The 23,980-nt window shown below is 37.0% G+C and overlaps 2 protein-coding genes and 1 pseudogene across 4 annotated transcripts; 2 read left to right on the plus strand and 1 right to left on the minus strand.

The window, feature by feature from the left end:
- Nucleotides 1-1,062: 1,062 nt before the first annotated feature.
- On the minus strand, nucleotides 1,063-6,666 carry LOC107879360 (annotated as a pseudogene).
- A 2,704-nt stretch (nucleotides 6,667-9,370) lies between these two features.
- Nucleotides 9,371-11,202, plus strand: LOC107839703. Of its 2 annotated transcripts, XM_016683307.2 has the most exons (4): nucleotides 9,371-9,536; nucleotides 9,834-9,985; nucleotides 10,115-10,578; nucleotides 10,694-11,156. In XM_016683307.2, the coding sequence occupies exons 1-4, from the start codon at nucleotides 9,483-9,485 to the stop codon at nucleotides 10,711-10,713; spliced, it is 690 nt and encodes a 229-aa protein (XP_016538793.2). In that variant the 5' UTR covers nucleotides 9,371-9,482; the 3' UTR covers nucleotides 10,714-11,156. The 2 variants fall into 2 exon arrangements, with proteins under 2 accessions (XP_016538793.2, XP_016538792.2); XM_016683306.2 differs by having other exon boundaries at nucleotides 9,372-9,536; nucleotides 10,115-11,202.
- A 776-nt stretch (nucleotides 11,203-11,978) lies between these two features.
- Nucleotides 11,979-13,931, plus strand: LOC107839705 (fanconi-associated nuclease 1 homolog). 2 transcript variants are annotated; one of them, XR_001665127.2, is made up of 3 exons: nucleotides 11,979-12,829; nucleotides 13,087-13,209; nucleotides 13,307-13,931. XR_001665127.2 is itself a non-coding variant. In XM_047394756.1 (2 exons), exons 1-2 carry the CDS (start codon nucleotides 13,182-13,184, stop codon nucleotides 13,516-13,518), a joined length of 240 nt encoding a protein of 79 aa, XP_047250712.1. In that variant the 5' UTR covers nucleotides 11,979-13,181; the 3' UTR covers nucleotides 13,519-13,931. The 2 variants fall into 2 exon arrangements, 1 of the variants encoding a protein (XP_047250712.1); XM_047394756.1 differs by having other exon boundaries at nucleotides 11,979-13,209.
- The last annotated feature ends 10,049 nt before the right edge of the window (nucleotides 13,932-23,980 follow it).

A 23,980-nucleotide genomic window follows, 5' to 3' on the forward strand; every position in this document is an offset into this window, starting at 1 on the left:
TCTTCCAAGAAAAGCGCAACACCCATTTTTCGTTATCTTATAACCTGTTACAATAAGTTTATGATCGATTAAAGTGCAACATACATAAATCAAACGGAGGGAGTGTGTGTATGTGTATATATATATATATAGATGATTCTTACCATATTTTGTAGGGTTGTTGAGTAGATCAAGCATGATATTATAAACGTCAATGTAAACCATTTTGGCATTAGGAAATTTGTTATTAAGAGGTCTATCTCAGTAGAGAGCTTGTTGTTGAACATGTATACTTTCTCATTGACAGAATCTACACAATTTCTTTCAATTCCTCCTAGAGTATTTCTGATAACTGGCAGACATCCCATTGTTAATACACCAGCTACACCAATCTTACGTGCCCCCAACTTATTTAGATCCTTTCAGAATTAAAAATTTAAATAGCTAATATCAGACATATCAATATATACCTACACACACTGGGATATATATATACACACAAAATATAACAGATTCTGTGTAATTTGAAAATAGAATCTAGGAGGATAGAGTGCATTATTTATCCCTAACTTTTAGACATAGAGAGGTGGCCGATTTTCGATAAATCTTTAGCTCAGAATAAAGCATATCCAAATAATTAGAAAAAGGAAAAAACATAAATGAGGACAGTATCAAATTAATTTTTTTTTTTTTTTTTTTACATAAATAAGAAAGATATTATTCCTTAGAACTTGTTCAATATCACTAGTATGAAAATTGCATCCATTCGCCCGCACGGATCATGTTTGAATAGAATTCACTCCGACCATTCACAAAGAGCTTTTCCCCTCGTTGAGATAAGTACTTTTTACTACAATGTTCAGTCCGTTTGTAGTGTATAGTCATTCGTCATTTCAATTACTTCATTCATAAGCTTTACTTTAAAAAAGAATTCAAAATAATGATAACACTATAAAAAAACTATAAAAAAGTAAAACCGAAGCTTCCCTTCTAAAAGCAATAGCTCCCTGCCATTGATTCAACTATATATAAAAGAATTAAAAGTGGTAGGGTGCATGTGAATTGAAATTATTACCTGCAAGAAAGTGGAAGCAAAGTTGAGCATGATATCGATGTATGATGGATTTAGAGAGGAAGATGGATTCAATTGAATGTCATTGTTCCCCGTGGCTACTACATAAAGGCTCTCCTTCACTATTTCTAAGGCTCTTGTTTCTCCAACAATACCTTTAATTTTACCAATATATTCCTTAAACAATTCTAACTGTTTTTGAAGTGGTAGAACTGGCTGCATTTTCATCACAAAATAATAATGCTTTCAACCTCAAGGGTAATGGTTTTGCCAGTCAAAGTTTTCACGAAGATTTGCATCCCACGGCGAAGACGAAGGACCAAGTGAAGGGTCGACTCCTTCTGGATGTTGTAATTAGCAAGGGTGCGGCCGTCCTCAAGCTGCTTTCCAGCGAAGATCAATCTTTACTGGTCTGGGGGGATTCCTTCCTTGTCCTGGATCTTGGCCTTGACATTGTCAATGGTGTCGGAGCTTTCAACCTTGAGGGTAATTGTCTTTCCAGTTAAAGTCCACGAAAACTTGCATCCCACCACGAAGACGGAGCACCAAATGAAGGGTTGACTCCTTCTGGATGTTGTAATCAGCAAGGGTACGGCCGTCTTCAAGCTGCTTGACTGCAAAGATCAACCTTTGCTGATCTGGGGGAATCCCTTCCTTGTCTTGAATCTTAGCCTTAACATTGTCAGTGGTGTCAGAGCTTTCAACATCGAGCGTGATTGTCTTTCCGGGTAAAGTCTTCACAAAAATTTGTATCCCACCACAAATTCCTTTTTTTCCACTATACAGTAGTCATTTTTACCGCAGGTGAAAATATTTTATTGTAATCTACTCCCTCTTTTTGTATATCACCTCTAATAACCAATCGGGACTTGTACCTTTCAATACTTCCATCTGAATATTGCTTGATCTTATAAACCCATTTACAGGGCAATGCTTTCTTTCCTTGAGGTAAAACAACAACATTCCAAGTTTTATTCAATTCTAGAGCTGCTAATCCCTTATCCATCCATAGCTTCTTGCCATGCTGGAATACGCATTACCTGCTCATAGTTAACAGGTTCATGAATACTAGAAACGGAGTGGAACATGACTTGATTAGGAGAAGAAAATTCATTAAAAGGAAAAAAATAGGGGTCACAGGACTAAGAAAACATGTAGAACTTACATCTGTGAATTGAAGAGCATTGCAAATATAATCTTGAAGATAAGATGATGTTTTAGTTATTTTAGAAGACTTCCTAATCACGGTGTCCAAGATTAGATTTGGACGAGGAGAAGTGCAATTTTTGGTAGAAGTAGGAGAAGGGGATGAAACAGAGACTAGGGAATGAGGATCTGACTTAGTGAAATTAGAAGTTAGCATAGTAGGATCAATAATTGGAAAAGTAGAAGATTAAGTAAGATAATCAAATTCTGGTTTCGATAGATATAAAGGGAAATTAGAGCTTGTAGGCGCACCAGGAATATCAAAATTTGATGAAGAAGAAATAGAAAATAATTTTTGAGAAATATTTGACTTATCCAAAAAAGGAAAATATTCTTCATGAAAAATCACATCTCTAGAAATAAAAATATTCTTTGTTTTGAGATTCATTACCTTATATCCCTTTTTTTATAAGGATAATCCTAAGAATACACAAGGTAAAGCCCTTGAATCAAACTTTATTTTATGATTAGTTAAGATGGAAACAAAACATAGACAACCAAAACATTTGAGATTTGAATAAATAGGTTTAGATTTAAAAAGAACTTCAAAAGGTAACTTATGTTGTAAGATTGAGGAAGGAAATCTGTTTATAAGGTAAGTTGCCGTTAACAAGCATTCTCCCCAATAAATAATAGGTAAATGAGATTGATATAGTAAAGCCCTTGATGTTTCTAGTAAGTGTTTGCGTTTTCTCTCTACTATTTCATTTTGTTGTGGAGTGTAAACACATGTAGTTTGATGAATGATTCTTTTTTTAAGAAAAAAATTAAATTGTATTTTATCACTATCTAATTCAAAAGCATTGTCTGTTCTGGTTATTTTAACCTTAGTATTGAATTGTCTTTCTACCATGAAAAGAAATGATTGTAAAATAGGAAAAACATTTGATTTAGTGCTAAGAAGATGAGTTCAAGTGGCTCTACTAAAATCATCAATAATTGTTAAAAAAATACCTAAAACTATCATGTGTGTCGATTTTATAAGATCTCCAGGTATCCACATGTATTAAATCAAAAATTGCTTTAATGGAAATAACACTTTTAGAACAAAGATAACTTTAATTGTCTAGCCATTGAACAAATAGCACAAGGAGAAGAAATTTGAACAAGATAAAGAAACTGAAACAATCTTCTTCATATTACTCAATGGCATATGACCTAACCTATAATGCCATAGTCTTTCTTTTACATTGGAATCAATGAAACTCGAATAAAAAGTAAAGACATTAGCTACTGAATTTGAAAAGGACAAACTATTAGAGCTAAAATTAGATAAACTTTCTGCAGACTCTGTTGATTGACTCTTTGTGGAAACTGTTGATTGAATTAACTTGAACACATATAGACCTCCTTGTTCTCTACCAAGCACCAGAAAGGTCTTCAGTGAAGGGCCCTGCAACATGAAACAAGTATTAGGAGTGAAAAGTATGAATTTTTGAAATTGTTTACACAATTTATGAATAGGAAGAAGATTGAATTTGAAAGAAGGAATGTAAAGGACATTATGTAGTAGTAGATTACTTAAAAGATATACAGATACAGAATGAGTAACTTTCACTTTATGGGAATTAGGAAGATTAACCATGATAGGTTTGGACATGGAACTTAAATTAGAAAAGAGACTTTTATTGAAAGTCATGTGCTCAGAGGCTCCTGTCACGCCTCAAATCCTATTGGGGCGGACTGGCACTCGTAACCGAGGAGGCCCGGGAGAACCAGCTCATAACCTTATACTTCCCATGCATACCTCTATGACAACCCAAAATTCGGACAACATCATGTCGCATATAAAAGGAAATAATCACCTGTATAAGCTCGAGCACACATATATATGTATATACAATACTTGGCCGTTGGAGCCATCACGTCTATTAACAAAACACCACCTTGACTGTACATTAGGTCTACAAAGCCTCTAGACAATACACAGAGTTTAACTAAGGTCAGGACACACCCCGCCATATAACTAACTTCTATACAATACCAAAAGTGTCTGGATATGACACGAAAAGCCCCGAAGCAAACTGGAGCACACCAAAAGCAGTTGGGTATCCTGGCTCCTACTTGTGCGGTGTATGAGCTGAGGTACCTGTGCCTGCAGCATGAAATGCAGGTCCCCCGTGGGGGACGTCAGTACGAAATATGTACTGAGTATGTAAAGCTGTAGATAATCACATATGATATAGGAGCTCAATAGAAATCATAAACAAATGAATAAATCGTAATAGGAGTGGACCACACTTACTAGAACTTATGACAACCTGTACATTATATTTATTCAATCACTTTACCTTTGTTCTTATCATCTTTGTAATTATTACTGTACTGTATTGTGACCATTAGGCTGCCTCCAGTACATATCAATTGGGATCGACCCATGATAGGCTTATGCCCCTGGGATACCACCCATAAACACATAAATAGGGATCGACCCATGATAGGCTTATGCCCCTGGGATACCACCTAATAAGAGAGAACTTCCATCACTTAGTTCAATTAATCTTTGAGATTGTTATTTCGGTCGCCACCGCATCTTTGATACTTTGAAACAATGATACATCAATAAGAGACATATAAATAGACCATCAATGCAATAACAATGAAGTAAGAACTCATTGGCACATCAATGAAGTGTTTTGGAGTCATCAATGCCATAACAATGAAGTAGGAACTTATTGGTATATCAATGAAACGTTTTGGAGTCATTAATAGCACATGGATCTTGTTTGAGTAACCGGATACCTTCTGACATTCATTAGTGCAATAAACATGTAAGATTTGGAAAAACAAGTAAGTATTGGAATGCCTTGATATCTTGTAGGGTGGAAACAAGTTCATTGGTAACGTAGGACATCATACAAAACCATTATGGATCACATGTTATTAAATAACTTTGGAAACTTTCTTATTAGAACAATTGTTCACTTTCATGCCAAAGATATGGTATAGAGTATGCTTTACATACCTGACTATCAACCTTCAATACTAGTCCCAAATGGACTTCCCGTCTTTTCGGATTACTTATCTACAATGAACATATATAGCAATCTAGTATTAGCAACCATACATCACAATTCAATTATTTGAATTCACCAAACTAGTGGTTGAGTAGTAAGCCTTAATTACACCATAATGGGTATCACTTTAACCTTCTTATACTCCAATTACATTCACATGCCATGCATATTCATACAATATCCTCCAATATCAAGTTTGGATTCATTTATCCTTCCAACCAATCCATTAAACCAAATTGAGCCATAGACATAAATAATCATCAATTCAATAGTATATCACCATATCCACTTTCCATAACTCAATTACCATATTCACCTTCCACAATTCAATACAACCAAACCATGCAAAATAGTCCATAACCCTATTTTCATCACCTTTCAATAACAACCAATACATATAATCCTCTATCACATATATACATATGGAAGAGAACAAAGGCAAACAATATTCATACCTTAGAATTCACCTCTTGATTATGCAATCCTGTTTGCACAAATAATAGGTGCCATTCGAAGCTCTCGAGATGACAAACGCAGTTATCGGATTACTTTGGAATTTCTACGGTTGAATCAAAAGTAATTTAAAGGTCAAATTTGGCTAGGATTTGTTATTTCTCAATGATTGATGATGAAAATGAGTTTTTGAACTCATATACATGTATATATACACATATTCCCGTCCATAATATCATAGGGAATGACCAAAGTGTCTTTAAAATTTAAATAATGTCAAATCTGTCCTTTGGTGGACTGTTTTGATAAGCTAAAGTAGATCGACCATAACTCTTTGCTCCGATACCGGATTTGGGTGAAATTGGTATCGTTGGAAATATAATTCAAAGGGCTTTTATTTCATAAAGTAGGCCACCCAGTTCGTCCTGTACAAGGAGTTATGATCGTTTGAAGTTGACCCTAAAAATCTATTTTGAGAGGTTGAAGTAAAACGAGTATAACTCCTTACTCAGATGTTGGATTTGGATGAAACCAACTGCATTGGAAAGAAGACTCAAAGATCTTTCTTTTCATAGGTCGTAGCTCTCCCAGTTCATTATATTAAGGGAGTTATGATCGTTTAAAGTTGACCCAAAAAATTGGCTGGCCTCAGTAGTTTGTGTGCAGGAAATCTTCCTGCACATTTACTATTCCCAAATATCCCGGCCACCATTTTATAGTTTCGAACGTGCTCAATTATATCCGAAACTTATTCATTTTTGGAAATCCTTATATCGTTGGAAAGCTTATTCAATAACCTTCGTATGGAACCATCGACGGGCGAATTCCGGTATTAATAAAATAAAATAAAATAAATTCCATATAAATAAGACCAATACACGTAATTGAATACGCCAATACACGTACTTGAATACGGGGTGTTACAGCTCCACTGTCCATTATCTAAGAATCATTGTCAACTTTAAACAAGCAAGCATATGAATTGAAAAACTTTGTCATACCAGCACAAGTGAGATTAGCAGACGCATCAGTGGTTCCTGAATTTTTCTGATTTATTTTCTGCAAAAGCTGCATGAATTGTGCAACATTTTCTTGACTAAGTGACATACTATCTGCAGTATTATTCAGTTTCTGCGAATTTTCTTCACCTGTTCCAAAAATATTGTTAATCATAGCTCCTTTTTGGTACCTTTTGGTCTTAATGAACTTGAAATCTGCAGAAAATTCATGAATTTTGTAACACTGATCAATAGTATGACCTACTTTCTTGCAATAGTTACATATCAAGTTATTTTTCTTAATGAGATTGCCTTGTTGAGTCGTATACTCATCAAATTTTCTTCTACCTCTATTACCAACAAAAAAAGAAGCTGATTCTCCTGAGTAAGCAGGAGTAGCATGAATTTCTCTCAGTTTTTCATCTTGAATCAAAAGGGAATATGCTTGACCAATATTAGGGAGAGGAAAAACAACAGAATATTAATTCTAACCCTTATGAAGGAGTCATTCAGACCCATGAGAAATTGGAGCAGCCTCTCATCTTGATGGGATTTTCTCCCTTTTCTTTTGCACCACATTCACACTCACAACTACAAGCAGGAAAGATGTTAAGAGCATCAAATTCATCCCATAAAACTTTTCATTTTAGTGAAATAAGTAGAAATACTTGAATTTCCTTGAACTACAACATTTAAATCCTTTTGTAATTGAAATAATTTTGCTCTATTGGCCTGACCAAATATATCTTCTAGATCGAACCATAAGACTTTGACACTTTTGAAATATAGGACAGATTCAACAATTTTCTTTGATAGGGAATTCAAGAGCCAAGACAGGACCATGTTATTACATCTTGCCCAGTCTGTCTGAAGATTTGTATCAGTAGGAACAACTAGAGATCCATCAATGAATCCTAGTTTGTTCTTGGCTGAAAGTACAATCATAACCGTCCTTCTCCAGCCACCATAAATCCTTTCATAAAAAATGGTGGAGACAAGGTTTATGCCGGGATGATCAGAAAGGTGTATGTAGTAAGCATGTGACGAATCAACTGCATTAATTGCAGGGATTCCATCACTTTTTTCAGTAGTTTGGATTGGAAGATCTTGAACTTCACCCATTTTAGTTAATAAAAGAAAAGAGAATATGAATACTAAACAAAAGAGGAGAAAAAACACAGAAATATGAATACTGAATGAAAGAGAGAAAAAAATTCAGAAATAGTTATATGAAAAGAATAACACTGCTCTTAATACCATGTAAAAATAAGTAAAGAAATAAGACAACATGTGAAAGAATTACTTTGTATATTCTTGAATAAATAATAATGTACAAAACACCTCTATTTATACAAGTTGTTAAACCCTAAACCTTAACAATTAAAGAAAATAAAATATTACATACACCCAAAAATAATCGCTAGAGTACTAAGAAAATATATTTTGTACACTAAAAAACTATTCTGTATACTTAAAGAAAATATTCACCTAAATTAAAAAATTTCAACACGGCATGAGTTAGGCAAAACCTAATAATTTTAATAAAAATTATGTATTTGTATTATAAAACAAATTCACTTAAAGGGAATCAAAAGGGCTTTTGGGTACGAGTCAGTGAGAGAGAGTGGGCCAAAAGCCCAAAAATACAGGACCGGGTCAGTGAGAACTAGTGATTTTGTATTCAAAATTTGGAAGTTCATTACTTTGACCATAAGATTTAAAGACATTTGATATATTTAACACAATTTTAATTTAGAATCACAAGACTCAAACGTCTTTTTTATTTTCTTAAACTCCATATCAAGTCAAACGAGGTCATTCTTTTTTAAACGGAGGGAATAATTCATATTAAATTTTCTGGGCCTCAAACAAACGTTTTACTAATGGATCATTCAACCTCATTTGATCATAAGTATCCTCAGATAATACTAGATAGTTTTAAGAACGGAAAGGGTCATATATAGCTTCAAATCATTATAAATGGTACATATATATTCTTTTTTACGCCAACAGAAGGACACATGGTACAATCTGATACATTTGCCCACTTTATTATTTATTTTATGAAAAAGGAAAATATATGTACCCCAAATTATTGTAAATGGTACATATATATCCTTCATTAGATTTTGGGTACGTATTTGCTCGTGTCGTCAATTACTTGGGTTGTATATTCCCTTTACATTAACGAAGGGAAACAAGCACAATCCCATAAATGGACGGTAAGAGTTATTTAGCACGCAAACCAAATTATTTAGGGATTATAATTTCAGTATTAGGGGTCATTTGGTGTGAGGTACTAAATCAAATAGTTCTGGGATAAAATAATAATTTCGGGATAAAAATTTTAGTGCACTGTTTGGTTGTCAAGGTCGAGATAACTTATTCCACCATTTACACCATAGTGATGGAATAAGTTATTCCATATGAATAGTGTGAGAAGTTATCCCAGGTAATCCCAGGATTACTATTTTCCAACCAAACGACCCTTTAGATCTGTATCATGTCTGATTGAGGGTATAAATTTTTATACCATTAACAAAATATGATATAAAATTTAATACCAAATTTAAACACGAGATATCTCACTTCATACCACGTACCAAACACCCCCTTAGTTCGGTTATCATATTTAGTTTTTAATTTTTTTTTTTTTTAAAAAATACCCTCGCCCGCCCCTTTTCTTTCTTTCCTTTCTCCTCCGCCATCGCCGCCGCCTGCAGCCACTTCAGGCAAAATTGCGAATTGAACCAAAACATGAAGGTTGTTCGAAGAAAAAATATTGACAATTGGGAACTACAACACAAAAAGGTACCTTTTGTTACACAATTAATTTCAGCAAATGAATTTGATTCGATATAGTATAGCATTCGCAAATTTCAGCTCAATTTTTGATATTTTAAGTTAGAGAAGTGGGTTAATTAGGTGAATACTATATTACTGTTTGATGTTCTTTCTATGTTTACTTCCTTTATACTTTTGAGTCATCTTAGTAAAAATCATTCCTTTTTTCTTCATTAATAAACTAATTGTAGCTCGTTAATGCGAGAACAGAAATCAATCAAATAAGATTACAAATATAACATTTTATTGATGATATTGCATCAGCGTAACAAGAAAATGAAACGATCAGTAATACGGAAAAAGACAAGTAGTACAGAGGAGGAGAAAGGGAATTGTGACTACTTCAATAAGCTACCTACTGATGTTATAATCTCTCTTTTGCTAAGATGCCCCCTCAAGTCATTATCCATGTTAAGGTGCACATTCAAATCGTGGAATGAATTTATTGTTAGTCCTTCGTTCCTTCATTCACACCTGTGACAATCAACAGAAAATGACCCCCAGATTCTTTTTATTGAAACAAAACTTTTGGAACGGCCAAAAAGGATTTGGATGCGATTTGCTTCAGTTAACATGGATGGAAGCACGGAGGAGTTATACAGTTCCACTGTCTCTGTCTCTGTCTCTGATAGCCAAATCATGTCTAGCACAATGCAAGTATGCTACGGTTTGGTTTGCCTCTATACAGATTGTCGTATTTATTTGTGCAATCCTGCCATGCAACAATTTTCTGAATTGCCGAAATACTCACCTTCTGCTATCCCTGGATATACCCACTGCGGATTCAGATATCTTCACTCAAGGAAGGAATACAAAGTGATGCATTTTTTCTACAGGCTTCCTTCCACGAACACAAAGCGGCGTCTTCAGGACCTTAAGCTTGCACACCTAAAATGTGAGGTTCTTACCATAAATAATGTTGGTGGTGGCATTTCTTTTAATAGATGGAAAAAAATTGCAGAAGTGCCTTCTTGTCATCCGTTCGGGCCAGGGCTGTTAGTAAATGAATGTATGTATTGGTTGACAAGACGTTATCGTGGTACCCTCTTTCGTCGTGAAATTATTTCATTTGACTTTGAAAATGAAAAATTCCTAACTATATCTCCCCCATCATCTTTTGGAAGTATTTTTGGCCAGGCTCTAATGGATTTGAAAGGGATGCTTTGCTTGCCAGACGCACGCCGTTTTCGCAGGAGTTCAATTCTAGACCTGTGGATACTCAAGGATAAAATAAGTTGCACTTGGGTAAAGGAGTATAGCATCGATTTGGTCAACTTTGGGTCTGAGAATCTCACATCTCATTTCAAGACATGGAAGGAAGAAATAATATTTACGCATTTAGATACGGTCGTGGTCTATGACTTAAAAAGAAAATGCTTCAGAGGAGTGAAATGTCTTGGGTTTAATCGTACTTATGTAATTTACTCGAAAAGCTTGTTTTCTTTAGGGATTATGTAGGTACTTTTGTTAAGTATTTAATCCTTTTATGTGACATGGGACATGATAAAGGATTCATTATAACAATTAACAATGTTTGAATATTGTTGGATTTTAGTTCCAGGGTGAAAACTCCCTTTCCCTGTTCAAGGGTTCTAGTTCTGCATGTTTATTAATATTCTAATTTCTTGATGCATGCCATTTCTTTTCTTTAATCATCTAAAACTTCAACTAGTCCAAATATAATGATCAGGAAGTGCTGTTTGTTTCTTTTTCTCATAGTGCCATTTCGGTGCTCGTCATCCACTTTTGGACTTGACTAATCCGGATTGCACTAGAAAGTCTCATGTTGGAATAAAGCATCCACAGTGATTTCATATTCTACTGTTCGAACCCGAATCCTCTGTCAAATAGGAATAAATGAGTAGTTACTACAGGTTGATTTGCCAACAAATGTAATAGAAGAATATGTTGCAAAGTGCTTCACAGGTTGATTTGTCAATTATTGAGATTTTTTTCCTACCATTAGAGTCTATTGTTTCAGGGCCTTACCGCAGATAATTGTCTCTTCATTGTGATTTATTTCACTTAACATGGTGTATTTTATATAAGGTTCATGATTAATAGTCTTTTCTTCATCCAAAAAACTAATGGTGTTCCTGAACTTACACAACAGTACTATGCTTGATCAACTTGGCATATAAAAAACCACCATATAGCTAAAATTAGATCTTCACTGAAGCCAAACACCTTCTTTTTATGGTTAAAGGTTTATATCAAGTTAGATCCAATTTGGATGATTGTGTTCTTTTAACCATAGTTCAATCAATGTATCAGTTATGTGTTTTCGAGAAAAGATTATGACATGAATATCTCAATATTATGCCCAGTAGTTGATATTTCTAAGCACAAGGTTTCCAAAGATGACACTGATGGAATATCTGCCAAGAACTCCATCATGGCAAAGGAAATAGAAATCCTACGAAATCCAACTTATTGAACGAGGTGCCCTCTTTATTCTGTTGTTTGGCCTTTGATTGTAGAGGTCAGTCTTCAATTAATTTTTCTCGAAATGGACTTTTGGTACTAAAATCGATTGAGAAGCTCAAATGTTACCTTAGCATTTTTGATGCCAATGTTTTGTGTGTTTTTTCTTATTTTAATTTTCTCTGTTTCTTGTTCTTTTTCTTTTGTTTCTAAATTTGGGCTAATTTGCTTGGAAAAGGAAGAGAAATAGAAAACTGCAGTGAAACTGCAAGAACAAGCTTAATCATGTGGTAGAAGGATATATATATATGTGTGTGTGTATATATATATACATATATATGTGTGTATATATTCAAAAATGAGTCAAATAGCATTCTGGCAAAGAATGCGTTTTTTTTTAATAACGGAGAAATCTCCGAAGGCCAGTGGCATACGGCTCGGAACTCGGTGATACCAGGCCTGCTCCTCTACCCTCTTCTACTTAACTGTCAGACTTTGTGTGTGGTGAGGTTCAATCCCATGTGCACGTATTGCTTACCCTTTTATGCTTTTGCTTTATGCTTTAAGATTGTTCTTCGTAGAACTCCTCGTATATTTGTATTTTGCTTGCAGTTTCCAAACACTCTTTTGTGGAACAGCTGATTGTTTTGAAGATAACTAATGGTGTTCCTGAACCCGATTTTGCTTGATCGACTTAGCATATAGAAAACCTGCACAACAGTTGAAATGATTGAAGTCACTGTGGCAGTCTATATAATCATTTCAGTGAAGATGAAAAGGAGTCGAATCTACTTCACGCTTTGCAACTCAGTTGAAATTTGTCATTTTGTTCAAAGGTAAAAACTTCTTTGAACTTTTTGATGTCTTAAAGGGAGAACTTTCATGGTTAAAGAATACTCCTATTTCATTTTGTTTGTAAACCGACAAGTAAAGTTGTTTACATTTGAATATCAGCAAATGTCTATTAAATGAGCTAACCATTTGATATTATAGTTGTTATTTCGTATTTATTTTGCCCTAAGAGTTTAATATTGCTGGAAGCATAGTATCCTATTTACGAGCTCTGCTCCTTTCCCAACAAAAATGTGATCAGAACTTAAAGTTGCATGATGGACGTGATGAGGTTACTCACTAGTCATGACCCGAATTTGAGAAGTTTTGGAGCAGGTAGTGCTCCTGACACGCTTTATGAAGGAAGCTTTATCACGTTTGGAAGGTAATGTTGGAACTTGTAGCCATCTGCATTCTGCAACCTTTGTTGATCAACAACACTCTTCAGATCAGCTTCCTGAAGACAGTCTTTGTTTTTGCAGAGACTGCACCTTTGGATCTTGAAACTGATAGCTTTTATGAAGCCAGAAAGGGTGCTCTTCTAGATAAGATTGAGCATGGCATGGCGGAAGAGTTACTTATCATGTCATGGGAATCACATGTGGGAACTGCCTGTAGGGGAGTCAATTGGGACAAGCATTCCCTATCTGAGCTCCGAGCAGCTGTTACATGCATTGGGGGGGTCTTTGCCTAGGATCTTTTTCTTGTGAAACATCCAGGATCATCAACAATCACCACTCACTTTCCATTTCCAAGGTGAACCAATGTGGTGAAATCAGGAGGACATTGTGTAGGTTGTGAAATTTATGTTCCAAGACGGCTTGGTGATACTAACTAGCTTTGACAATCAATACTCATATGATATTAGAAACATACGTATTATGCACACTATTCTTATGCACACTATACCTGGCCCAAATACACAGTAAAGGCTTCAACTGATGAACCAATTCAGAGTCTTTGGACAAGATCAATATCCTCATATTTCTGCTGCAAAACTGGCTTTTAATAATATAACATCCTCCCTCCGTTCCATTTTATAGGCACGGAGTTTAAGAAATAAGTAAAGACTTGATGCTTTTTACCAAATTGTTCTTTATTTAAACAATATACTATTATTATTATTATTATTATTTTTAATTAAGTGGCCCTTATAAGTGGAATTAATAAGGGTAAAAATGTAAGTGTGTTTTTTAAATAGTTACCAAATAAGGAACTGTGACATTTTTTTTGGGACGGACAAAAAAGAAAATGATGACACATAAAATGGGACGGAATTTTGAGCTCAAATTTGTTATTGATCAGTTGTATAAAAATATAAATTGAGCTGGAAGGAATCCATCCAGCTAATTAAATTTCAAAAATTCAGCAGATCTATTCTGAAGTTTGACATGCTATAGTGTAGCATATCAAATTTATTAGATAATAATTTTGTTATAACTTCTCCTTTCTATCTTTAGTATTAAAATATACTGTTGGACAATAAAATTCTCGAGACTAAAAATAAATAATTGAGACAAGAAAAATACTGCAGTAATTGATTTATTGATTTCAATAAGTGAGTGTTATAATCTCTATGATTCCTCTGATTCACCTTTTCAACTATAAATTCAAGGGCTCCGAGCTTGATCTTGAACTTTAACTTGAACTTGACGGATTTGATCTTGACTTATGCTTGAATCCAAGGGCTTAGTAGCTTGTTCTTGAATCTTGCAGTCTTGATCTTGAACTTGATTTGAGGACTTGGTGAACTTGATCTCGATTTGTACTTGAATTCAACGGCCTTTGAGCTTATTCTTGAATCTTGTAGTCTTGATCTTGAAGCTTGAACTTGTTCTTGAATCTTGAACTCTTGATCTTGAAATCTTGAGCTTTTTCTTGAACTTTGAACTCTTGACATCTTGAGCTTGTTCTTGAACTTTGAACTCTTGAATTTGTAGAGAAATCTGCTGCTTTGAACCACGAGCTCTCTCTTGCTTCTTGTTAAACTTGTTCCTCCCTTTTCTGAATTATGAGGCCCCTATTTATAGTTGTAGGAAGTAGAGAGTCATGGTAAACATGAACTTCCTTTGATCAATCAGATTTAAGCGACATGACATTTCTTATGGGCTTTTAATTTACTGCATCATTTTGACATGTGGCGTGGTCTCATTGGCTCATTCACTTGACCTGGCATGCCACGTCATTTGACATGTGACATCAAATTGGGCCTCCAGCATATGATGACATCTTGGGCTTGCTAAAGTGGGCTCAGTCATTTGTAGCCGAAATTAATATGATGGCATCTTGGACTTGATAAAGTGTGCTAATCATTTTTAACCCAAATTAATGGACTAGCTCAATTAAAAGAATTGGACTTTAATTAAATCCACACATATTTGAATTTAAACAATTAATCCATTAATCCACAATATTTATAAGCTTTACTGCATGCATGTGAATCGTGCCATGCTTAGGATTGTATGCAGTACAAAAAAAAAATGTTTTCTAGAAAACCATGATGACTATTTATATTTTAATGCTCCCTTATAATTTTGGAGAACATAATCTCAGCAGCCACCTTTCTTTTTCTTTTAAATTTGTACCTTACTAATTAAAAGCATTTTTATATAGGAAATCATCATGCCTTAAAGATGTGCACTTTCAAAAAATCATTTGGTTAATCATCATGTCTCCTGCCCCATCATATACTTAATACCGTAAAGGCCAATTATTCCTTCCACTAATCACGTGCTAGTGATTATCTTTTAAACCATGCAGACGTAATAAGATATTTTCCGTAAGGTTTAGGATCTGCATATCACCGCTTCAACAGGTTGTGTTTTGAGTAAAATTTGTATTCTGCTGCAGCCGCTTTACTAGTCCTAGAATCTTAGTTGGATTATATTCAACCCTTTTGACTCAAACTACGAATCTTAACATTCACCGCTTCTATACACCTATAAATACCCCTTGCTAATCATTGTTTGCATCATATTCTGTAGCATTCTTGGCAGCAACCTTGAGGTGGATTGAAATCAATAGCAAGGTAATTTCTTTTCCGCTTATTGATTTTGTTTTCCTTTTTTTTTTAACAGCTTATGCACGACTTATATTTCTCTCCCAAATAACATCTTCCATGCAAAGACGATAACCACATGGTGCGAAGGGATAACTACTCGTTCCCGCCATAAGAAAGGTAATTTTATGGCAAAGGTAAAAGGTAACTTCATGGTAGCCTTATGGCAAAGGTAAAAGGTAAAAGTAATTTCACGGTAGTCTTATGGCAAAGGTAAAAAGTAAAGGTAACTTCATGGTAGTCTTGTGGCATGTAGAGATGGCCACTCGTCCCCGCCATAAGAAAGGTAACTTTATGGTAATTTATGGCGCATAGGGATGACTACTCGTACCCGCCATAAGAAAGGTAAAAGGTAACTTTATGTTAATCTTATGGCGCATCGGGATGACTACTCATCCCCGCCATAAGAAAAGGTAACTTTGTGGTAATCTTACGGCGCATAGGGACGGCTTATTCGTCCCTGCCATAAGAAAAGGTAACCTTATGGTAACATTCAAGATTTTGTTGAGCCTCCAGCCTCTTCTCATCAAGAGCTTCTAACTCTGCAAGACGCAACTTGGCATTTTCTTTATCGGTGAGCCCTTCTTGAATAGCCAGTCTCAAAGAAGGTATTTGACGCTCAAGTGGCAGGACTGCTTCAACTCCAAAAGCAAGTGAGTATAAAGTTGCTTGCATCGGTGTATGGTAAGTTGTCCTATATGCCCATAAAGCTTCTTCCATTCGCTTATGCCAGTCTCGTTTGGATTTGGAGACGACTTTCTTCAGCAAGTTGCATAAAGTCTTATTGAACGCTTCGGCTAGACCATTGGCGGCAGCATGGTACATAGAAGATTTGCGCTGCTTGAAACCAAAGAGATCACATATTTTGTTCATCATCTTATTATCAAATGGCTTTCCACTATCAGTTATTATGTACTGAGGAATTCCAAAGCGGTAGACGATATTCACTCGAATGAAGTTTGCAACATTTTCTTTCTTTACTTCCTTGAGAGCAACAGCTTCAGCCCATTTCGAGAAGTAATCTGTCGCGGCCAAGATGTATAGGTATCCACCAGAAGATTTTGGTAGTGGACCAACAATATCCATTCCCCAAGCATTGAATGGCCAAGATGCTACAGTTGGATGTAGTACCTCTGGAGGTTGATGTATGAAATTTGCATGGAATTGGCAAGCTTTGCATCTTCTAGCATAGTCCAAACAATCTTTCACCATCGTTGGCCAATAATATCCCATCCTCTTAATGTGAAAATGAAGCTCGGCCCAGACTGGTGCGATCTACAAACTCTCGAGTGTGCTTCTTGCAAGGCTTGGATTGCTTCTTCCTCTGCCAAACACCGTAAGAGTACTCCTTCAAATGATCTTCGGTACAGTGTGTCTTTGTAGTAAAGAAAGTGAGGTGCACGACGACGAATGTCAGTTTTTCTCCTTAGATCTTCTGGAAGTATTCCATAACACAAGTAGTCGATGATAGGTTGTCGCCAATCTTTCTTTACAGCTTCGAAAACGGCGACGAGGTATTCAAACTTACCTTTTATGTCCTTATCCTTATTTGATGACGGTACTACCCATTTTTGACGGATAGTAACTCGTGTCTGATTTGGAAGAGTTAGAGTTGAGGCCAAAGCAGCTAGGGCATTGGCTTGTTTATTTTCTTTCCTTGGCACATGCCGGAGGGTTACTTCTCCAAGCCATCCCATCAACTTTCATGCATAATCATGATATGGTCTTGACTCAGGCTTCCTGACTTCATAACTTCCCAACAACTGCTTTATCACCAATTGGGAGTCACCAAAAACTTGTAATTGCAGTTGCTTCATGTCGACAGCCATCTCTAGCCCGAGTATTAGCGCTTGATACTCGGCAACATTATTGGAGCAACGATTCGTCAAGGTAAAAGAGTAGGGGATGACCTCTTTTTGTGGAGTGACAAACACTACGCCAGCACCAACTCCGTCTCAATGTGCAGCACCATCAAAGTACATCTTCCATGGGGATCTAACTTCAACAGCCATTGCATCTTCATCAGTAAGTTCATCGCTCAGTTCCCAGTCATCAAGTATTGGGTGATCTGCCAAGAAGTCAGCCAATGCTTGTCCTTTTACAGCCTTTTGGGGGATGTACACGATCTCAAACTGCTAAAATTGAAGGTACCACTTTGCAAGTCGGTCTCTGAGGACTGGTTTCAACATCACAAACTTGATGGGATTTGCCTTGGACACAAGACGAACAACGTAAGCTTAAAAGTAGTGTTTCATCTTTTGGATAGAGAAAGCCAATGCCAGACATAACTTTTCGATCGGAGAATATTTCAGCTCATTTGGTGTCATCATTCTGCTTAAATAGTACAGAGAGTTTTCTTTGCCTTCATTATTTGCTTGAGCCAATAGTTCTCCGACTGACCTTTCTTGTGCCGCGATATAGAGTATCAGTGGTTTCCCAGGTATGGGTGCCACAAGAACTGGTGGCTTCATTAAGTATGATTCGATACTCTCAAAGGCATTACTACAAGCTTGGTCCCACTTGAAGGGAGTGTCCTTCTTCATGAGATAGCTAAATGGTTGACATTTTCCGGTCAAGTTTGAGATGAACCTCCTTAAATATGCTAGCCTTCCTTGAAGGCTTTTTAACTCGTGAATGTTTCGAGGCTCGGGCATTTTTAAAATTGCATCGACCTTGTCTTGATCAATTTTAATTCCTTGGTGTTGCACAATGAAGCCAAGAAACTTTCCAGAAGTAACTCCGAAGGAACACTTCAATGGATTCATCCTAAGTTGATATCTTCGAAGTAACTCGAACACCATTCTTAGATCTTTTAAGTGGTCATCTCTCTTTCTTGACTTCACCACTAGATCATCCACGTAGCATTCAACATTCTTGTGGAGTAGGCCATCAAATATGTTTTTCATAGCCCTTTGATAAGTGGCGCCAACGTTCTTCAAATCAAAAGGCATCACCTTGTAGCAATAAATACCTTTGGGCGTACGAAATGCAGTGAGCTCTTCATCTTTTGGCGCTATGCGGATTTGGTTGTAACCGGATGAACCATCCATGAAAGACATTGCCTCATAACCAGTGGTGGCATCAATCATCAATTCTGGTTTGGGGATTGGGAAATCATCCTTAGGACATGCATTGTTGAGATCTCGAAAGTCGACACAAACTCGAATTTGGCCATTCTTCTTCCATACTGGAACAATACTTGAAATCCACGTGGGATATTTAACTTTACGAATAAAGTCAGCTTCAATGAGTTTGTTAGCTTCATTTTCAATCAGTAGAACCAACTCTGGCCTAAAGCGCCTTTGAGCTTGCTTAACAGGACGAGCATCATTCTTGACCGCCAACTAATGGACCATTATTTTTGGATCTAAGCTAGGCATTTCCTTATAACTCCAAGCGAAGACATCCATATATTCTTTGAGTATATTCATATACGCGGTTTTTTCCTCCATCTCTAGAAAAACACTCAAGTAAGTTGGTCTTGGGTCTTCATCGGTTCCAAGGTTAATTTCTTTCAAGGGATCTAGTGTGGCCTTCACTCCTTCTTCAAGTTGAGAAGGAGCATCTCCAGCATCTTCCTCCTCTTGAGGATCATCGTCGTTGATGGATATGTGGTGACACCAGAAAGTATCTTCCATCTCTTCATCAACCTTCATTTGAGATGAGACCTCATTCTCATTCTAGGTCGTAACATGATATGAGGAGCCAACACTTTCTTCATCTTTCGCACGTTCCTTGTTATAAACCACAGTATGATCCTTTGATTTTAACACCTTGTTGCATGAAACTACCAGTTTCTTCTATCGCTTTATTCTAGAAGGAATCAAACTTTGGAAATCCTTATGAATCTTCGGCGAGGAGTGAACTGTCATATTTTGATGACTTCTACGACGCTTGTTACTTCTCTTCTTATTTAGATGACCCAACCTCTCAAATACAGAAGTTCTTGCGGTTGATTCTCCAAGTCGGTCAAAGACATAAGGCCTTTTGTTGGATGCGGTAGACTCCTCTTCTATAGTGATGTAGTTACTAACTGCCCTTCTTATGGAGATGCGAATCGGAGGTGGCTGTGTGTATCCTAGGCCTTCATGTGCCTTCCTTGTTGTACCTTCCAACGGAAGTTTACCTAACCTTGATGGCTCATTAGGATTATACTCAACCTTTACAAATAACTTGTATGCATTTGGGTCGAAGCCCTCCTTTGTCTGCTTCGTAGAGAGTGTTATATCATGCGGCGGATTTTGAGCCACAGCTAGCCTTGAGGATGGATTTATCGTGTTAATATTTCTAATAGGTAAAATTAGCCCATTTAGCCCATTATCTTGGGCATTAGATGGGTGATCTTTCTCTTTCTTTACCTTTGGCACGTAGCGAAGAACAAGAGTTACCTTCTTTTTCATAGGAGCGGCGCTTTCTTCATTTGAAGTGGAGAGAGGTTTCTTGGTGGAGACCTTTTCAATAGTCACCACGGCCTTCTTGGCTTCAAGATCATCACACTTGGTATTGGTGACATCATCAAGCCTTTTCTCATCCACAACATGCTTCTTTAAGTGGAATTTTATATCGGTAAAATGTGACTCAGCTTCAGTGAATGGCTTGTCATCGGCAACTTTCTTTCTTTCCACTCCGCCTTCGAGGTACTTCAAGCATTGATAGTAAGAGGACGAGATAATTTTGTTCCCATGCACCCCAGGCCTACCAAGCAATATATTGTATAAAGTTTTGGCATCGATTACATGCATCAATGGGTTTGATTGAAAATCATCCATACGAATCCCCAATTTGATACATCCTATGGCCCTCTGTCCCCCTTGGTTGAAGCCTTGGATCATTATACAACTTTCGTCCAATTCGCTAGTAGCAATGCCAAGTTTCTTCATCATGCGGGTAGGCAGGATGTTGACTCTAGATCCCTCATCTATCAAGATTTTATTAATCTTCTTTCCTAGAATTTGACCCACCATGTATAAGGGACGGTTATGTAGGGCCTCACCAAGCAGAATATTGTTATTTGTGAATGTGATTTTTGTATCACACACATGTGCCTCTTCGCCAAGAGTTTCAGCAAGCTTTTCGGAAGGTGAAGGAACCTCCATGGGTAGATTCTCACCCTTTGCCCCCTCTTTGGCGGTACTAAAACAAGACGCCTCAAGGTTGACTTGGGCAATTTTTACACGAAACCAACTCGGTAAGAATTATTCTAAAGTCACCGAACGCTGAAGTTTTTGGTGGTGAAGCTCCGTCACCCTCGTCTTCTTTGGGAATTCAACCAACTTCTATTTCCTTGGTTTATTTACCATTATCCTTATGGTTGGCTGCTCGGATGACTCCTTTCGCAGACTCATCCTCCTGCGTCTGCGCCTCGTCACCAGAGTCCAACCTTCATCAACTGAAGACCTGTCAGGCTCTAATATTTTCTTATTATGCTCTTCGACACATATTTGGACTAGGTCGAGCGAGCCAAAAGTAATAGAGATTTGATGAGAACTGGTCATCTCATCATCGAAGAAGATCTTTTTCTCTTTTGCCAGTTGCATGACTTTATCTTTAAAGACAAAGCACTTTTCCAGAGGATGACTTACGAGCCTATGATATTTGCAATAATTAGGGTCATTGGTCCTTCCATATTTGTTGGTACGCTTCATCTCTGGGAGTTCAATGAGCTTATGCTCAAGGAGTTCATCGAAAATCTCAGCAACATCAGAATCAAGGAAGGGATATTTTTTTTCTTGCATCTCCTTTAAAGTTTTCTGATTCGGACGTGCTCCAGAAGTTGTCTTCACATTTTGCTTCTTGCTTACCTTTGTGGTGACCTTCACAGGAGACACATCAACATTCATGGACTCCTTGTTTTTATTTTTGGGAACAAACTTGCCTCATCTTTTAGGTTCCTGCTTTTCTTTCCCCTTCGAGGGTCATGAATAGGCGCTCCTTCCTTTCCAGCAGAAGACATGCTCAACTCCATGTCGTGAGCACGAGTAGCTAACTCTTCAAAGGATTTTGGTTTAATTCCTTGCAAGATGTAGAGAAGCCCCCAGTACATTCCTTTGACGCACATCTCTATTGCAGAAGCTTCACCGAGCCTATCTTTGCAGTTTAGACTCGCATTTCTCCATCGATTGATGAAGTCGATGACTGGCTCATCCTTTCTTTGCCGATTATTTGTGAGCTCTATCATGCTCACTGTACGCCTTGTGCTATAAAATTGATTTAGGAACTCGTGTTCCAATTGTTCCCAACTATCGATGGAGTTAGGTTCGAGGTCCGTATACCAATCAAAGGCATTTCCCTTTAGGGAATAAACAAACTGTTTGACAAGATAGTCACCATAAGTTCCAGCATTATTACATGTCTCAACAAAGTGTGCGACATGTTGTTTCGAATTACCTTTGCCTTCAAATTGTTGAAATTTGGGGGGTTGATAGCCGATAGGCATTTTGAGGCTATCTATTCTCGCAGTGTAGGGCTTGGCATACGCAAGGGAAGACTTGGTGACAATGTCATACTTGTCTTTGAGGGTCCCTTCAATAAATTCCCTTAATTGTCCAATCGGGATCATTCCTTCAGCAGAAACTTGCACCTCTTTAGTCGGTGGTGTTTGTTTTACAGGATTTTCTATCTCATGAACCTCTGGAGCTTTTCCTGGTGCATGGCTAGATTCTCCATCTATCAAGCCTTCCACCCTATCTACTATCTTATCAATCCTAGCCTCTTGATTCTGAAAATAGTTGGTCAGGCCTTCAATTGCCTTTGTCAGATTCGCAAGCTGCTCCTCCATAGACGAGGCATTAGTTACCATTATTTGCATGATCACCGGAGACGTCGAAGAGTAACATGGATTATCACATAGGTTGATCTTCGAAGTGCTTAACTTATGCGGTGTAAGTGGAGATGACGTGTTTGTTGAATGACCATCGCTCTTTGCGCCAGAGTATTTGGAACCAGAATGCTCAAGTAGAGCAAGAGTCTTCTTAAGCGATTCTGCGACACTGCTTCCTCCTTCCAAAGCACTTGTATTGGACTTCATTCCTTTTGGGGTTGAAGATCCAAAAACTAGAGTTGGCGCGGACGATACTAGATGTGTTTGTTGTCCTAGAAAGCCTGCCTTGTTCCTCGTGACAGCTCCTAAACTTCCGAAAGTAACACCAAGGATGCTTTCCACTTCAGCAGAGAACCTTAAATCAGCAGCCTTGAAAGCAGTTGATTGAGAGTTGATCTTCTTGGAAGTCATTTCAGTATTCTTAATCTTCAAAGTCTGAAAAGTTAAGATGAGAGGTAGAGATCGTCCCACTGGGCGTGCCAGAATTTGTTGGACAATAAAATTCTCGAGATCAAAAATAAATAATTGAGACAAGAAAAATACTGCAATAATCGATTTATTGATTTCAATAAGTGAGTGTTACAATCTCTATGATTCCTCTTATTCGCCTTTTCAACTATAAATTCAAGGGCTTTGAGCTTGATCTTGAACTTTAACTTGAACTTGACGGATTTGATCTTGACTTATGCTTGAATCCAAGGGCTTAGTAGCTTGATCTTGAATCTTGCAGTCTTGATCTTGAACTTGAACTTGATTTGAGGACTTGGTGAACTTGATCTCGACTTGTACTTGAATTCAACGGCCTTTGAGCTTATTCTTGAATCTTGTAGTCTTGATCTTGAAGCTTGAACTTGTTCTTGAATCTTGAACTCTTGATTTTGAAATCTTGAGCTTGTTTTTGAACTTTGAACTCTTGATCTTGAAACTTGATGAACTGATCTTGGATTCTTAAATTTGTAGAGAAATCTGTTGCTTTGATCCACGAGTTCTCTCTTGCTTCTTGTTAAACTTGTTCCTCCCTTTTCTGAATTATGAGACCCCTATTTATAGTTGTAGGAAGTAGAGAGTCATGGTAAACGTGAACTTCCTTTGACCAATCAGATTTAAGTGACATGACATTTCTTATGGGCTTTTAATTTACTGCATCATTTTGACACGTGGCGTGGTCCCATTGGCTCATTCACTTGACTTGGCATGCCACGTCATTTGACATGTGACATCAAATTGGGCGTCTAGCATATGATGACATCTCGGGCTTGCTAAAGTGGGCTCAGTCAT

The sequence above is a fragment of the Capsicum annuum genome, chromosome 8 (genome assembly GCF_002878395.1).
Source record: "Capsicum annuum cultivar UCD-10X-F1 chromosome 8, UCD10Xv1.1, whole genome shotgun sequence".
Taxonomy (NCBI): Eukaryota; Viridiplantae; Streptophyta; class Magnoliopsida; order Solanales; family Solanaceae; genus Capsicum; species Capsicum annuum.

Excerpts from the sequence above, each read along its gene's own strand:
- LOC107839703 (XM_016683306.2), top strand. The coding sequence starts at position 9,483 with ATGAAGGTTGTTCGAAGAAAAAATATTGACAATTGGGAACTACAACAC. Across the intron at positions 9,537-9,833 it reads GGGAACTACAACACAAAAAG|CGTAACAAGAAAATGAAACG; the intron begins GTACCTTTTGTT and ends ATATTGCATCAG. Across the intron at positions 9,986-10,114 it reads AAGTCATTATCCATGTTAAG|GATTTGGATGCGATTTGCTT; the intron begins GTGCACATTCAA and ends ACGGCCAAAAAG.
- LOC107839705 (XM_047394756.1), top strand. The coding sequence starts at position 13,182 with ATGAAGGAAGCTTTATCACGTTTGGAAG. Across the intron at positions 13,210-13,306 it reads AGCTTTATCACGTTTGGAAG|AGACTGCACCTTTGGATCTT; the intron begins GTAATGTTGGAA and ends TTGTTTTTGCAG.